Source organism: Aythya ferina, assembly GCF_964211825.1.
Source record: "Aythya ferina genome assembly, chromosome: 3".
Lineage (NCBI taxonomy): Eukaryota > Metazoa > Chordata > Aves > Anseriformes > Anatidae > Aythya > Aythya ferina.
The window spans coordinates 115,243,961-115,261,921 of NC_140298.1; the positions used below are offsets into that span (position 1 = coordinate 115,243,961).

A 17,961-nucleotide genomic window follows, 5' to 3' on the forward strand; every position below is an offset into this window, starting at 1 on the left:
AGAATATGGAAAATATTTATCTGTGATCTACTATGATGAGAATTAGGGTTTGGGGCAAATTAAATTTAATCTGAAAATCAGTGTCAGCATTATGTTTTATGCTTTTACTTGCTTGAGGATTCTTTTGAAAGGTATGTTTCTGTCCATATTCTTACTATGTTCCTAAGACCTGTTCCTGCACTGTGAGTGATGCATTGTGTTACAAATTTCCTATGTCCTGTCTTATTTTGATAATATAATAAGAACTTCCAGTAGCAGAATCAATACATACGCAGGGCAGTACTGGCACACATAAAAGTACTGATAGGTACTTTTAGGACAGTAAGCAACCGCACATCCAATTTGGTAAGACTTGTACCAAACCACCTGCAGATATAAGAATAAAGATAATTGGAGAATGAAAAACAAATAGAATTGAAAATAATTGAAGTAAGTTATGCATTAAAGAAACATTTGCAACCAAGTTAAGTTCTTTATATCTAACCTTTATAGTAAATATTAGTCCCAACTTGTCGGTAAAGCATTTCTTTTTACCTGCTTTCACCCCTCAATCAAATAACATTTTTGGGTATAATTACAAAATTTTATCTCATATATACATACATATATATATATAAAGTTTTAAGCTAAACTGTCTTGATGTAGTGTATTTTCATTTAATTACAACTGTTGAAAAAGATGCTGTAAACACAAAAGATGGTGTAAAATTTTGTATATGTAGTTGAACAGAGGAAGTTATCATAAGCCACTTTCCAACTGGGAACTCTCTGAAGTAATGGAACTCCATAGATCATAGCATAAGTATATATATATCCTTCCTGATAATTCAATAACCCTATTCTTCCAGTGTCTGAGAAATTTACAAAAGTTAAACAAACAAATGTTTTTTCCCATTTTATCTTCCTGAAGTTTTGAAATACTTGCATCTTTACTCCGTGTGCAAAAATAGTTGTGTGTCATGTCATATATGTGACTAAGTGTGCGCATGGTTGGAGACTTTGCTGAAGGGAAACAAAACCAAAGGTGATGTTGGCAGAATACCAATCCATATAGGAAGAACAGTAGAGCAGAATGCACAACAAATATTTACAAATTTTAAAAGATCAAAATTACTGAGCTTTCTCTCAGTGAACAAACTACGCAATATCTGCCATCAGAGTAGACTGGGTGGGGGGCACCATGACACGTCTCATGACACCCAGCCGTGGTTTCTGGGGAGTGGGGTGGTTTTGATGGCTATAGCTATTTTAACTCCTTCTGTAAATCTATTCCAGATTGTCCATTTGCTGCACATGAACTCACTTAATACTTAACCGGATTTGGTGTAATCTAGCAATTTAAACTAAAGCATCGACTTCTAGTATATTTTAAGAAAAAATTGAAATGACACTTAGCCTTTTAAATTCTGTCTTTTGTTGGTGTAACTTTCGTATCTCTATTGTACTTGTTGTATTTGAATATGATGAGAGGGTAAATATTGCTTGGCTGACATGGATTTTTATTTGTTCAGCATAGAATATAAAGAGGTTGCATCTACCTGAGTGTAATGGCCAATCACAGCACCTTCTGTTGTTGCTCCTACTCCATATTTGAAATCTTTCACCTCATTGTACCAGGCCTGAATAGCATCTGACCATGAGGAAGGGGCAGTTGACATGTAGAGATTTTCACCACAATCTACATCTGAAAAGAAAAAGGTACTGAGAAATGAAGAAAACATGCACATGTGAGAACAAGTAAAAGTTGCTGTGAGATCCCTGGCAGCTTTCATTCCAGAAGGGATGGCAGGGATTTTTTTCTGGTTCCATGACACCACCTTTTGTCAATTCTGAAGTCATCTGGCTGATTTAAAGCACGGCCAACCTGTTTGGCTGGTACTTTCATTGCTGACAGACCCTGTAGGTGTCAGTAGATACACATGCAAATGTGCACTATAACAGATTCATGACTGTATTTTTAATATTTGGAAGGTGGCATCTCTAATCATCATTCAGTTCACAGTCCTGTAATCTTGGGAAAATCACAATAATTCAAACTTTACTTGTGGTACACACTAAGGTGTCTACTGTGTCATGTGTATTTGCCTATTGTTTTTATTCAGGTCTAGTGCCCTGACCAACCTTCCTATACATGCATAACTTCTCATGTGGGGTTCACTTTAGCAAGAACCATTGGATTCATTTTTTTTTTCTAGACAAAAAGCATGAGAACTGAAGGTCAGTCCACATTTTATACAGAAGCCAGCAGTAAATACCACACTGGGCAGTGATCACAGCTATTGCTAATGTGGTGTAGCTGTAACCTCAATATCCAATGACTGAAGTGTCATTGATGACACTTCAGAGTGTCATGAGCCTCCCAGATAGTTGTACGTTGAAGCAAGGTGCCAGGGGACTTAAAAGTTTTGAATCTTGTCTTAGTATCTATGCACCTTACCACCTTAGGTTTTGGACCTTCACTCTCTTCCCCGTCCATCCCAGACAGTTAAATCCAGCCCTTGCAAGCTGGTTTAGGCAGAAAATTGGATCAAGATTTTCTTCTTTCTAATGGAGATACTGAAAGTGTATATTTTCTCACTATTTATTTATTTGTTTATTTCAGCCACTGAAGAAAATTGGATATGCTCATGTAAAACTGATGCAACTGAGATGAGAAAAGGACTGAATTCTTCTTACTTACTGGACAGATTTACATCTAGAAATCTATTTTTGTCCTATGCACCAATAAAAACATATTGAATGTAAATGATATCTCAAATGCTTAGTCAAATAATTTAAAAGATAAATTAAAACAAAAATAAAAATCTCAAAAATTGTTCAGTGCTTTCCATCAACTTAAAAGTTTGATAAGGAAAGTAGTGCTTGAGGAAGGCAATTAGTGGGAAATGCAAGATCAGAAATTTTACACGCTTTTTTTTTTTTTTTTTTTTTTTTTTTTTTTTTCCTCAGAGACTGGTAATTTAACACAAATTTGATAACTAAATGAATTGGTGACAATATATCATACAATTTCCATTGGACTTACCCAAAAATACTTGTACCAAAAAAGTGTAAGAGCTTTTTTGGGTAAAAGCTTTTTCTGAACAAAATCTAGAGCAAAAAAATCTAGAAAACAAATGTACAGCTTTAAGTTTCAGTCCATAAAATCCTAAAGATTAGGATGAATGAACCATGTCTTAGAAGATTTTTTTTTTTCCATTTGATTACATTTAATGTACAGGAATATGCACTGACCAATTCTGGTTTATGTCACATACTTAGTGGACATTTTCAGTTAGAAATGTGAATCACATCACCATGTTATGAAATCACAATTATAAAAATAAAGTTATACCAAAAAAAGTACATGAAATAATTACATTATAATATATATTATATTATAAGCTATTATAAAATTATAACATATATTTAGCTCAGTATGTAGTCATATCTCAGAAGATATGAATCTACAAAGATGAGAATAAGTAAATGAATTATTTCAGCTTCATTTTGATATCAGCTAATTTAGAAATCCCATGCTCCCAAATTGCTTACTTTAATATTGTATATGACATCATTCAGTGAGCAGTCATTCTTTACTTACTGGTTCTCCTTTGGCTTGGAGGACTGTGATTGAGAGAACATTGATTTGCCCAGTTTTGAGCGTTAGTTGCAGCTGCAAGGTTCCATTCCTTCATAAAAGAAGAAAGAATATAAGAAGAAAATCTGAGTCATTCAGGCATTAAGCACTGATGAACCCCTCTTGAAGGAACAAAACTTGGAAACTACACTTTGAATCAGAAAATTGTATGCAAACCCCTATTTTTAGCAGGAGTGGTGGTGCTGGGAGTAGAAATGGATTTACTGTGCACCCAGGAATTGACTAGAAACCGTGAAGAATGACAAAGAATATATCAGAAATGAATGAACAATGTTGTGGCTCCTCCTTTTCCTCCCTTTTATTTCTCCTCCAAAAGAAAGACACGTTACTGTTTATACACCACAAAATCTTCCAACTCTTTTTTTTTTTTTTTTTTTTTCCCATCTGTGCAATTTTATATTTCTCCTGGTGGTTGCTGTGCTAGGTCCCTAGGAAAGGCTTGGAGGGTGCATTTGTTGCTAAATAAAATAAATTGACCTTTTATACAGTTCTGTAGCTCTCACGCAGTCCATTCCTCAGTGACGATAGATTTACAGCACACAACTTACCATCCTCAACATGTTGCTGGCAGTTGGGTTTACTCCTCTCCTGAGCGTATTATGTTTGTCAACAATTAGCTTTTGCTGATCAACATTCGTAGTTAACAAAGCAGGGAAAGCGTCAGGTACCTACATTGAAAGCAAAAGTTCCATATATATATGTATATTTATGTGAATGTGACTAATACTGTATACTGTCTAGGAAATATTAAAATACCAAAAGACTAATATCAATGAAGGAGTTGATCCTTGTGACAGAAGAAGTACTTTGTCTCCTAAGTTTTCTAGGGGTGCTCCCATGCAAAGTAGCACTTTGTGTGGTTAGCAGTAATAAAAATACCACTGGTTCCTATCTGCCAGCCCTCTGGGTTGGCTAGAATATCCTGGAAGATCTCTTGTACCATTTGTACTTCATAATGTTTTGGGGAAACAGGATCTAAAAATCATATGAACACATGACTCTATATACGTGTTCCTCTTCTTCAGCATTTTAAACTAGCCCTTTGATGGCTTTTGCGTTTGATTGTTTATTTATTTATTTATTTTCTGTTTAACCACAGGATCATCACAGACCTCTTGTGGTATTTTATCAGGCAATCCTAGAGCATAAAAAATACTGTGTTAATATTTTTCATGCTGTAGATTTTCTTGTATGTATTAAAAATAGCCATATAAACAACTCTGACTCTTCTTTACAATCCTTGCCATTAGTCTTCTAGATAGCATCATGGAAAGCAGAAATTAAAAATTTCCATCATATTTTTTAGGCTGTTCTGTATTATGTGTTATGATGTCTTACTTGCTTATGCTGTTTCTGTCATACAGCACTTCATACTCACCAGTGACTAACTTGATGAGGTAACTAGTGAACTGAGCCCATGGGTGAACACCCACAATGTGTTTATTATTGACGATATTTTTAGCGGTATAATAGCACTGCCAATAGTTGTAACAAAAGCTCCTTTGTATGTATTTATTTTCACTGATCAAGATAATCCAATCATATTCAATATTATCTTTCCAGCATCTAGTAGTTCTTCTAGACACCAAAATTTAAAAGACATTTCCTATTAATGTTTTTTATTTATATTCTATTAAATCTCGTTCAGCCATAAGGTCTTGATCCTGTGATAACTTACTCTTTTGTTTAACTCCAGAGGGACTAATCATGAACAAAGCACATTATTTGCTCTCTCCACTTCATGTAGTTAAAAAAAGTTTTAGTGTTTACATAGCTTTTAGAGAAGCAAGATTTGTAGAAAGAAGTAGTAGTTTTAGTTGAGCTGTTACAGATAGAAAAAACATAGTCAAGCCTTCAGTCACATCTATATCTCTGAAGTAGAAATATCAAACTTCCAACTTCAGATTAAGCGTGGGTGGGGAGGAACTGCTAAGTGGGTGTTGAGTATGTTAGTCCATTTAGCCACTTGAGGGATATCAGTGATACCTGTTGAGAGGATGGGACTGTGAGCAAAGGGAGAGGCACATAGCTCAGGTCCTGTGGGATGAGAAACGGAGATTGTTAAGCAGTTGTTGTCTTTAAAATCAAGGGGAATTAACTGGAAGAGGGCTGGATCTTTGGAAAGTGTGTGGGAGATTCCAGGACATGCAGTTCTTGATGATCCAGCTCCTAGGTGACGGCAAGCCTATGCAAGCATGGATGCACTCTGCTGCTTTGAAAATTTGACTTTGAGGATAAATGCTTTCCAGATCCTATATATCTCATCAGACTTTTTCTGCATATGATTGGTGTGTAGAGGAAAAAAATAATTCAGTCAGATCTGTAGTCCCTCAGGCCCCATCCAGATTTTCCCAGTACAAAGAACATATCCTACCTGTCCAGTGGATGGAGACAGCACAGCTGCAAGACACAGGAACAATATTGGCAGAATCATCTCTGAAAAGAGAAAACAGGATTTTTATGTTTTTCTTCTCTTTACGGAGCTTTTATTTCTCTGAACATATAACATATTTTTCTCCTGTGTGTCTCCAAGCTTTTCCGCAACTAGAAAGGTAATGGATTCTTTCTTTCTTCCTTCTCTTCTCCTCTCATTTTCAGAATTTCTGTGAATCAGCTGCTTTGTGTCTCATACTTTCTGGACTAATCCTAGTTGAATACCTCCAAATAAATTCACAGTACAAGAGGACATTCATGCTTCCCTTTCTGTAGAAAAACTTCTGCAAAGCACCCTGCTTGGATGCTGCTTTTGGCTTGTATGTGGCTGTGTTAGTCTGAAACCCCCTTCTCCCCTTTGTCTGCTTTGATTGGACTGCATTGGTGGAAAGGGTCATTAGACACAGCCCATGTGCAGACCTCTACATTCAGGTTTCCAGGTCTGGAGTCAAAACCCTTCCTAAATGACTTCAAAGCACTTCAAAAACTCACATGAGCTGGGACAGAACTGGCTGGACCAGAAATGGAACAGCACTACCATCCTGGGGAAGAGTTGTTTCAGAAAGATTTTTGCTTACTTTAGTAATTATCTAAGAAAACATTCAATCTGAGTGCATGTAGTGTGTAATCACAAAAGAAATGGGAGCTTTCTCTAAGTGAAAAAAGTCACCAGACTTTGGATTGACCAAAACTACTTGCTTAGGAGGGAGGGTAAAGGCTTCATTCTGTCCCATGACAGTGATCCAGAGGGTAATAAGGTTACTTTAAAATTTTGTTGTCTGATTGCAATCAGTCATAAGAGTTATGTTGAGCCGGCTTCTACTTAGCTACCTTGGGCAGGCAAGCAGGTGACTAGAGTGGAATTTACTTATTTTGGCAGTTTTCCCATCTTAGAACTCCAAGAGAGTTTATAGGCGTGTTGCCACAGAGATGTTTTATTAGGTTAACTTCTTATTTGGTCTTGAGGGGCTGCTGGGTTTAGTTTTAATTTATCCCTGGAGAAAGGCCAGCTGGGTTTGCTGATCTTTCCATACTCAGCAAAGCCCCTTTACCTTGAGGCAACTGCTTTATATAAAACACAAGGTGCTCCTGCTCATGGAGAACATGATGTGAGAAAACACTGCCCTTTTCCGAATGGTACAGCAAGACCCATTTTCCTCACCAGTTTGCTTACCTTGCACAGAAGGAGACATGCTGTCCCTAGCCTGCAGGCAGGGGACCTGCACCAGCTCTGCTGAAGAGCAAAGCCTCTCAGAGTGGGCTCAGTGGCCATGTCTGCACTGGGAAACTAAGGAGCTGCTCTGTAGCTCAGAGGACAAAATGCAGGTGGAATAACCACTTCTGTACATTCAAATTCACAGTCTCCAAAGCAGTGTGGCTTTGTCCAAGTGCTTATAATTTAGGAAAGATCCAGCTGATCTGGGAAATCTATGAGAACTATTCTGATAATCAACAGTATAAGTTATTGATTTCTTATTCTTGGTATTTGTTTATGCATTGTTTAATTTTGACATAACGCATGACTCCTCAAAGCTCTTTAGGATCACTGAAGGTTGTTTTTTTTTTTTTTTTTGAATTTTTTTTTTTTTTGTTAAACAAGTTATTTCTCAGAACCTTTACAAAACTTTGCAGTGCATCTAACCTGTAAGTTTAACAACAGAACATTATAGTACCAATAACATGCAAAGTGATCCTTTTCCCTTGATTTCTAACTAAAAGTAAATAGATATGGAAATTATTTTCATCTCTACTCAAGTTAAAAGCAAAAATACATTTTTATTTTATTTTATTTTTAGTGAAAACCGTGCTGGTATGCAAATAGAGAACAAACCTTTTTGCATGTAAAACATGCTATATTAAACATTTTGTTTCAATGGAAAAATAACCATTCATTTAAATTGCAAACCTTTCTATTTTGTGAACAAACTGAAGAAGCTAACTTAAAAAGATTGCCAAAATATTAATTCACTGTAATATTTCCAATGAATTAAGTCACAGTTAAATATAATTGGTAATTTAATGCATGATACAGTTTTCAAAATGCTATTAGAATATTTTTTAAGAAGCAGTGGATTGATTGCTCCAAGATACCAACATACTTTTGGCAATCCCACTGGTTTCAACCAAATGCTTATAGCTTGAGAGATGTAAATTTAATTGCTCTGCATTAATTTCTAGGCACTGGTCCTAAAATCAGTCTCTCCATCCCTCTCCCCTGCTCCCCCTCAATCAGACATAAATCAGGACATGTGCCAAGTCTTACTGACTTTTCTGCAACTCCATCTGTGTACAGAGACCTGACACTGAAAGAAACTTGTGTGGATATGTTTTTTCCATCCCTTCTCTAAGTGTTCACTTCATGAAATAATAAAACTGTTATATCCTAAATTATTCATATAAATGAATTTATATTACAAAATAACATCCCCATTAATTTTTATTATCCTTGAAAAAGGCCTGAAATGGACTAACACAAGCTGTCATTTCACTTGTACAGCATTACTGCATAAAGTCTGACTAGAGACCAGTGACAGGACACAGGGGAAAGCCTTAAAGCCCTAAAGATAGACTTCTCTGTCTATCTGAACAGAGAAGTTCAGATCGGACATTAGTAAAAAGTTCATCACAGAGAAGGTGTTCAAGCACTGGAACAAGCTCCCCAGGGAAGTGGTCATGGCACCAAGCCTGCATGTGTTCAAGAAGTGTTTGAACCATGCTCTTAGATATATGATTTAACTCCTAGGCTGCCCTGTGTGGTGTCAGGGGATGGACTCAATGATCATCACAGGTCCCTTCCAACCCAGAATATTCAATGATTATATGATTAGCAGCCACTGTGCACAAAAGTGGTAATGTACAAGGAGGTTATTTCCCCACTCTGAAAATAAGTGATGGTAGCTACACTTCTTTTTGGTTGTTCATCTGTTCACCTTTTTTATTTTTTTCTCATTTTTTTCACTCTTTTACTTTTTTTTTTTTTTTTCAACTTGTATTACAGTATTGCCTATTGAATGACAACTTTTCATTGAATAAAATCCTATTTCTATAACTGCCCTAAATGGTTGAAGAGACCAGAAGCTTTTTGATAGTAGGTTGCATATTAATACATTATTAGAATTGTAATAATTTAAGCAAATAATTCATTATAAATCCTACCTTTGGTTTCCAGGAAGACTGGAAGCTTCTTCTGTCCTTCTGCAGGTGGTTCTGGAAGTGACTGGAGTTCTTCACTGGAGCATGATTTATAGTCCTTCTGTTTCCTGATAGGACCAGGTGACTCAGTGTCACAGGTATTATAAAATCTAAATGGTGACCAGAAGGAGCAGTGCATTTATCATGTGCACTTCTAAGAAGGAGGTTTCATTTATTTATTTGTTTCTTTAATTGTTTATTTATTTCCTTCAACTTCTTGTGTTGGAACAGATGAAATACTCTGAAATGAGTATTTCTATGTATTGCTACTTAGATATGAAATTTGAAGTCAATGCGAATACCAGGTACAAAGGCTCTCTGCCTTGACACATCCAGTTGTAGAAACACTTGATCTTAATTCCCAGCAATGAAATTACACTAAGTTAGCTACTGACTTGTCTCTAGATTGACATTGTTGTAACCAAGTTGGAATCTTGCCCATTAATTTTTCCATGGAAGTAAAAATATCTCGGGCCAATTTCCCGTTTGTGCTATAGCTTCTTTATATCAATCCAATAATGTAAAATTCAAAGAAAGAGAAAAGAATATTTCTTCAAATTATAGTTTTACCTAGTATTGAATAAAGAATAAAAGATTATTGTCTACACTAATATTAAATAATACATAGTAGCGACATTTCCTGGTACATTAGGTAAGATGAGAACGGGTGGAAATACCGCTGGATCAGAAGGGTATTTGTGTATTTGACTGTTTCTATTCACATTCAGTCTGGAGAGAGTACTGACCACAGCAGCTGCCATTGTCTGCATTTATATATAAATATTATTAGCTTTCTATTTAAATTCATGGTTTCCATAAAGTCACATAAATTAGTCCCTTGTGAAGTAAGTCTTCAAATTGATCTTTTGCCTTGCATTACCTGGAAAGACAGTATATTTGCAATACCAGACAAAATGGTAGTGTTGTGATTAGCTGCCTGGCAATTACATGGGAAAGAACATGCTGTCAGCAAGTTTGTGGTTGACACCAAATTGGAGGGAGCAGTCAATATGATAGGTAATAAAGCTGTCATTCAGATCTTGACAAACTGGAGAAGTGATGTGACAGAAATTATCTGAAAGTAAACAATTGGGAGAGACCAATTTGCTAGGGAGCAGCTCTAACAAAAAGCTACTGCTCTTGGGTGACAAGTTGCATATGAGTCAATGTTGTGCACTTGCAACAGTGAGGGCTAACCATGTACTGCACTGCATTAGCCACTATGTAGTAAGAGTACTGAGAGCAGTGATTATACCCAACTTTTCAGCACTTCTGAGGCTGTATCTGGACTACTGTGTCCAGTTTTGGGCTCCTAAGTACAATTAAGACATTGGCAAATGGCAGTAAGCATAGCAAAGGGCCATTATGTTGGCAAAGGGAAAGACAGATCCAGACTATTTTGCGACATGAACGTGAAGTAAAGATCACAATTTGCGACTCTGACCAGGTAATAAAAATGTATATACTCTTTACACTGAATTTTGCTACGAACTTGAATGAGGTGATGATCAATGTAATCTATCCTTCAAGCTTGTGATGAGTTTAGAGCAGATGAAATTCAGGGGTCCTGTATAACCAAAAATATTCTATGATTGTGTGATTTTATTTTGCTTACTTTGCAAAGGCATCGAATGAGACTTGTCTTGTTTTACTTGTTAACTAATATGACAGTTTAATTAATAACCATGGAAATTTTGTTTTTGAATTGAATCACATCGACTCAAATTGACTCAAATCTAGGATAGGATAGGATAAAATAGGATAGGATAGGATAGGATAGGATAGGATAGAATAGGATAGAATAGAATAGAATAGAATAGAATAGAATAGAATAGAATAGAATAGAATAGAATAGAATAGAATAGAATAGAATAGAATAGAATAGAATAGAATAGAATAGAATAGAATAAGGGACCTACAAAGATAATCAAGTCCAACTGCCTGGCCACTTCAGGGCTAATCAAAAGTTAAAGCTTTTTTTTTTGAGGGCATTTTCTAAATGACTTTTGAACACTAAGAGGCATGGGGCATAGGGCATCAGTCACCTCTCTAGCACATGAGAGGCATCAATCACCTCTCTAGGAAGCCTGTTCCACTGTTTGACCATCCTCACAGTAAGGAAATTATAATCAGTGCTAGTGAAAAAAGTTTCACTCAGGTGATCAGTGAACTGTGGATCCTAAGACTAAGACTAGCTGTTATGCTCATGTCTCTAATCTCTCTGCCTAATACACTGAGAACTCCTGAATAAACTTCAAGTGTAACAGCTGCCTATAAACATGAGTGTATGATTCAAAATAACCTTATTATAACATTTATCTGAATAGAAATTCTGTCATGTTATTTCATATATTCCTATAAATTAAACTGTTATCTTAACAGTCAAAAACATACATTTCATAATTATAGGCTTAGAAAGTAACTCTCTTGCTCTAGAGTTCAATCTCCTAATAGAAGATTTTCATTTATTTTCATAAGAGTTCTAGTTTGCATTTCCATGCCTCCCATTTCCAGGCCTCGGATCTCATTCATCTTCAGCTAAATTTTTCTGTCTCAGAGCATATGGTTTTTGGTGGAAGCCTTAGATATGTTCATCTCAGGATCACAAAAAAACTGAGGTTGGAATGGAACCTAATGAGATCATCTAATTCAGTCCTATTCCTACAGTGGTTTGCTCAGTGCCATGTCCTCTTGGGTTTTTATTGACAACCTATTTGAGTAAGCTGTTCCAGTGTTTGACTACCCTTACTGTAAAAAAGGTTTTTATTTATTTATTTATTTATTTATTTTTCCCCCTCAGGTTTAAATGGAATTTCCAGTATTTCAGTTTGTGATGACTGCCTCTCATCCTTTCCCTCAATACCACAGGATGGAATCTGTCTCCATGTTCTTTGCATGTCCCCATCAGGCATTTGTATATACTGATAAGATCTTTCCCAAGCATTATCTGCATTATCTTCTCAGGCCACACTGGGCAGACCTGAACACGGCACAGCACTACAGGTAGTAGAGCAGAGGGGAAATATCACCTCCCTTGACCTGCTGGCAACGCTTTGCCTACTACAGCCCAGGATGTTGTTGGCCACCTTTGCCACAAGGGCACACTGTTGGCTCATATTCAACTTGATGTCCACCAGGACCACCCAGTCTTTCTCTGCAAGGCTGTTTTCCAGACAGATGATCCCAAATATGTACTGATGTATGAGGTTATTTTTCCTCAGTGCATGGCTAGACATTTCCCCTTGCTTAAATTCATGAGGTTCCAGCTAACCCATTTCTCCAGCCTGTTGAGGTCCCTCTAAATGGCAGCACAACCAGCTGGTGCATGAGCCACTCCTCTCAGATTTCCATCATATGCAAACTTGTTGCCAGTGTACTCTGACTTATCACCCAGATTAATGAAGATATTTCAGTCCACGTGCCCTTACTCTCACACTCTCTGCTCAGAAAGAATGGAGAAAACAAATGAATAGGATAAGGACTGAGTCTCTGTCACTCTGTTCATGCAGTGACCTTTATAGCCTTATCTCATGAAACAATCACTATTCAAACACTGCAGGATGCCCATAAATATTGTGTGCCTTCTCTTTCTATGAGCTCCTTGTATTCAATCTTTTGTCCCAATCTCCTTTTTTTTTTTTTTTTTTTTTAACTTTTATGTTAACTATTGGACTTCTATTATGGTGCTAATTAATATTGAGCTTTTTTGTACTTCAGTCTGTAGTGTGATAAGTACTGAAGCACTTCTATAATATTACTTCTTTCCACTGTTCTGTTCTTGGTATTTATGTTAGTATTACACTCAACTGAAATGCCTTGTTATTCCTAATCAGAAAATCCAGTATTAGTCTTACTGTTACAAAAAATATTTATGAAAGATATATGCATTCTTGAATGTTTAATAAAAGTTGATTTTCCTCTTTCCCCACCCCCTTGAAAATATCTAATTTTTTATGTCTGGCTGTTTATTTTCATTAAATATGGGGAAAATGAATTCTGTGATGTCCTTGACGCTAGTCAGGTGCAGCTCCCTTGGTGGCATATGGAGAAAAATGGACACTTCCAGGATGCAAAACATTTCATTATCTATTGCTTATCCAAAATAAATTATGTTTGTTGTACTTCATTTTCTCTACATAAAGCCCAGAGCAACTAACTCAGCTGTAGACTTCTATAGTGAAGATGTCTAAATGGAGATTAAATAAATCACATCCACTGAAAAAGCAAAATGGTCACACACACAGAAAACACGATTATCTAAACTTCACTTCTCTTGTACATTGCATTAAGTATCTGGCATTTATAATGGGTCTGTATGTATGGCATTGTTAAATTTCTTATCATTTTTAAAATTTTCTTGCCAACTCCATCTCATCAGCCGAAGGGTACTTGTTTTCATTTTTAAAAATATGTAGAGTTCCTCTTTGTCACCTGACACCTGTCTTTCAACCAGTTTTTGGATCCTGACTTTGATTTCCTCAGCCTCCAGCGCTGACTTTTACCTTTTCACCTTTTCACCTCTTCAGTTTTGTTGAAGGAAGGTAGCTAGTAAACATTTGCAGAGTTATCTCTGGATCTTCTGTGTAATCTCTTCTTTTCTCTGATGCCTACAAAACGTTTCATGGCAGGGAGGTAACTTTAGTCTATAGGTATTGTTTTACAAAATATTTTGTATTTAATAATTCCATTTATTCTCCATATTTATCTTTTTTTTTTTTTTTTTTTTCTTGTCTGATAGCTAGCATACTTCCTCTAGGAGGAAAATAATTCATTTGTTCTCATTTGTACAGAAATTTCTAAAATGGTCTCTCTGCCCAGAACAGAGTCCCAGAAACCATCACAGTATGAACACTAATAAGCTATATAAAGCAAATCCCTGACAGGCTGCCATGAGAGGTTGTGGAGTCCCTTTCCTTGGAGATCTTCAAAAACCATCTAGATGTGGTCCAGGACAAACTGCTTTGGGTATCCCTGCTTGACCAAGGGTGTTGGAACAGATGTACCTGGAGGTCCTTTCCAACCTTAATCTTTCTGTGATGCTGTGATTCTGTGTCTTTAGATGTCCAGATAATGCATATCTAGCACAAAATAGGTTCCTGGAGTCTCAATAGTCAACACAGAGACCTTTCTCCTTTCCTATATTAGACACCTACCATAATTAAATTACCTTCTGAAAGCATTGTTCTGTTGGCTCGGTCTAGATGTTGCTTAGGTCACCAATTGTATACTTTGCAGGAGTATTGCAAAATATCTTAGTAATTTTCCTGAAACAATATATTGTGGCACACCTATGGACTGTGAGATCACTCTATTACCTGTGCTTACACATTTCTCTCTATGTAATACCTAATAGGAGGTACAGTAGATGAAATCTTCAGTAGCTCTTAATTCAGAGTTTCTGCAGGCTGGGTTGTCATTTTTGGGCATTGTATGCACAAGGTACATGAACCTTATACATGCAGGGAAGAACTGAGAGTGGTTGCACAGAGTGAGGAAACCAAGGAAAGAGATGTATCTGTAGCATGTTCCCAACATCATTGTAGCTCACCTATGGAGAACTGCTATTTTCAATATCAGTATTTTATCTTCACTAAGACCCTGGGCCCAAATTTGGAAGGAGAGCATAGAGTTGCCTTTTGAATCTACCTGATTTTTGGATCTATGTGCACTTATCATCTTAGGACATGAAGTTCACAGGTATTAGATATGTGACAGGAATGGCATCTTGGCTGCAGAACACTGGCGCCACAGCTCTGAGAGGAGGTTGTAGGAAAAACAAAACAAAACAAACAAACGAAAAACCTCCAAACCTCACTCTGACACCAGAATATTCCTCTGTGTGGAAGACAGTCTCCAAATATCTGGATGCTCCTGTTTTTGTGTCAACTCGTGTTTCTAGAAAAAAATAGATAAGGAACCAGTGGAGGAAAATAACCATTGCTACCATAGATTAGGATTAATCTCAGCTAAATTTATCAGTTTAAAATTTAGTTTTTAGTCTTTAAAGAGACAGGTACCTCCACTTTCATCCTAGAGACCAACCTAGGCTGACATAGAACGATAGAAAGGTTTGAGTTGGAAGGGACCTTAAAAGATCACCTCAGTGTAATCCCCTGCCATGGGCAGGGACATCTTCTACTAGATCAGGTTGTTCAAAGTCCCATCCAATCTGACCTTTAACACTTCCAGCGTGTACAGGGTCTGGCTGGGATGAAGTTAACTTTCCCCACAGAGGCCCATATAGTGCCGTGCTTTAAGCTTTTAGTTAGAACAGTGTTGATATCACACCCATGTTTTGTCTATTGCTGAGCAGTGTTAGCACAACATCCAAACTCTCTCCAAACTCCACCAAAGCCAGTAGGCTGGGGGTGGGCAAGAGGTGGGGAGGGGACATTGCCAGGGCAGCTGACCTAAACCAACCAAAAGGACATTTCTTACTGCCATGCTCATTTCTTATATTAAGATGTTAAATTCACCAATAAAAACTGGGGGAGCAGAAGGAGAAGGAGGGGTACTCTTGTTATGAAAGTGTCTATGTTCCCATGCAACTGCTGCATATTGATGACCTGTTTCCTAAGATGTGGCTGAGCATCACCCTCTCCCGGGTGCCTGCACAGCCTGTTTTATTCTAAAGATGTTTCTGAAAGAGGTGCAAACAACACTGCTCATTGGCTCAGCTTTGGCCACCAGTGGACCCCTTTTGGAGCCAACCCTGCATCCTCTTGCTATGAAAACCTTGCCATGTAAGCCCAATACATAGGGACAAGGGATTTATAGACTCTCTGGGAAACTTGTTCCAGGTCCTTGCCATGTTCATAGCAAGGAATTTCTTCCAAATATCTAATTTAAATCTTCTCTTCTTTAGTTTAAAGCTGTTACCCCCTGTCCTATCACTACACACTCTGGTAAAGACTTCCTCCCCATCTTTCTTGTAGGCCCTCTTCAAGTACTGGAAGGTCACTATAAGGTCTCCTGGAGGTTCTCCTCTCCAGGCCCACCACCCCCAGCTCCCTCAGCCTGGCTCCAGAGCAGGGGGGCTCCAGCCTCTGTTCATCCTCGGGGCCTCCTCTGGGCCTGCTCCAGCAGCTCCACATTCTCCTGGTGCTGGGCCCGGAGCTGAGTTCAGGGCTGCAGGGGGGATTCTCACAAGAGTGGAGAAGAGGAGCAGAATCCCCTCCCTTGCCCTGATGGCCACACTGCTTTTGGCACAGCCCAGGATAAGGTTGGCCTTCTGGGCTGTAAGCATGCACTGCAGGGTCATGTTGAGTTTTTCATCAGACAATGTCCCTATGTCCTTCTCCATAGGGCTGCTCTCTATCTACTTGTTGCCTAGTCTGTATCCACATTTGTCATTGTCCTCACCCAGGTGCAGGACTTTGCACTTGGCCTTGTGAACTTCATGAGGTTCACATTTGTCCACCTCTCAGGGCTGTCAAGGTCGCTCTGAATCCCTTCCCTCTGAAGTGTCAGCTGCACCATCCAGCTTGGTGTCAACTGCAAACTTGCTGAGGGTGCCCTCAATCTCACTGTGCCTATCACCAATGAAAATACTAAACATTCCTACTCCCTGATTAAAGCAGACACACAGAGATGGTAAAACATCTGAGAGAGAAATTTCACTTGCCTGGTCATACAACCACTTCTGTTCAGCAGTCCGGCATCATGAATGGCTGGAGTTGTCTCATTTTTTTGCATGACACAAAGTGAAAGCCCAAATACTCATCTGGAGCTTCATGCCTGTTGCACAGATGGAAAATTCAATAAATGCAGTGATTTTTAAGGGCAAAGAGGCTTTCTGGCAGTTTTCCCACTAGTATTTTAGACACAATCAGCCCTATTCTTTTCTCATGCTCAATATGACTAAAAAGACCTCAATTATTCAAGGATATAATTTTTTTTTTTTTAATAACCCTGAACAAAAGTATGTTCTTTTCTATGTATCATCTACATTTATCTCAAGAAGGCAATTAGTGATCAGCATAACCTCAGATCACATGCCTGATACATATTTTGAGGCCATGATTGAGATTACAAGGTATATTAATACTCCTGAAAGAAATATGATGCCTCAGTTTTCATTTTTGCCTCGCTTCCCAAGGCCTCAGTGTTAATGATAAACTGGTGGCAATAGTGTCCCATTAAGCACAAACTTTGGGAAACCGCAGCCTGAAGGGTCCACTATGTATCTCTAGGAATAGGTTGGTTGCACAGTCAATCACCAAGACACAGTGATTCCATCCTAGAGAAGATACTGGTTCTTTTACGAGCCATTATATCTTTCTTCCTTCCTCATCATCCCTAACTTATGCATGGAGAGCACAAAACACAGGCTCTTCTGTAGTTCTTCCCAGAGTAATAAAGTCAATAACTCTAAATAAGCATAACTTAGAAAGTTAAACAACTCCTTTATTTAGTAACTTTAGAGCTCTGCCATAGCAAATGCATTTGGCAGCAGTTATTTGGAAGCATGTTTCAAGGATGTAATCTATTAGGCATTTACACAGAAAAATGCAACTGAAAATGAAATCAAATTTCCATGGTTTATCTGAAAGAAGATTTTCCATATCTCTGCTGACATGTGTCTTTACCAAAGTCTTATGAATATTTGTTATCCTTCACTGAACATGGAACACTTTAAGGAAACAGTAGGTTCAAAGGATTGTTCCAAAATTCAGTGTCTGCTACATTTCCTTTCTT

At 37.6% G+C, this 17,961-nt stretch overlaps 1 protein-coding gene across 1 annotated transcript in view; it reads right to left on the reverse strand.

Annotated features, from left to right (window-relative positions):
* Positions 1 to 9,403, reverse strand: part of LOC311433260 (uncharacterized protein) — a gene marked incomplete at both ends in the record, with an annotated part of 55,085 nt that extends 45,682 nt beyond the window's left edge. Inside the window, 7 exons of the mRNA XM_084512183.1 lie at positions 272 to 366; positions 1,538 to 1,683; positions 3,583 to 3,670; positions 4,188 to 4,307; positions 5,626 to 5,676; positions 6,014 to 6,075; positions 9,229 to 9,403. Coding sequence (XP_084368309.1) covers positions 272 to 366; positions 1,538 to 1,683; positions 3,583 to 3,670; positions 4,188 to 4,307; positions 5,626 to 5,676; positions 6,014 to 6,075; positions 9,229 to 9,403 — 737 coding nt within the window. The remainder of the gene's footprint in view (positions 1 to 271; positions 367 to 1,537; positions 1,684 to 3,582; positions 3,671 to 4,187; positions 4,308 to 5,625; positions 5,677 to 6,013; positions 6,076 to 9,228) is intronic.
* Between the last annotated feature and the right edge of the window lie 8,558 nt (positions 9,404 to 17,961).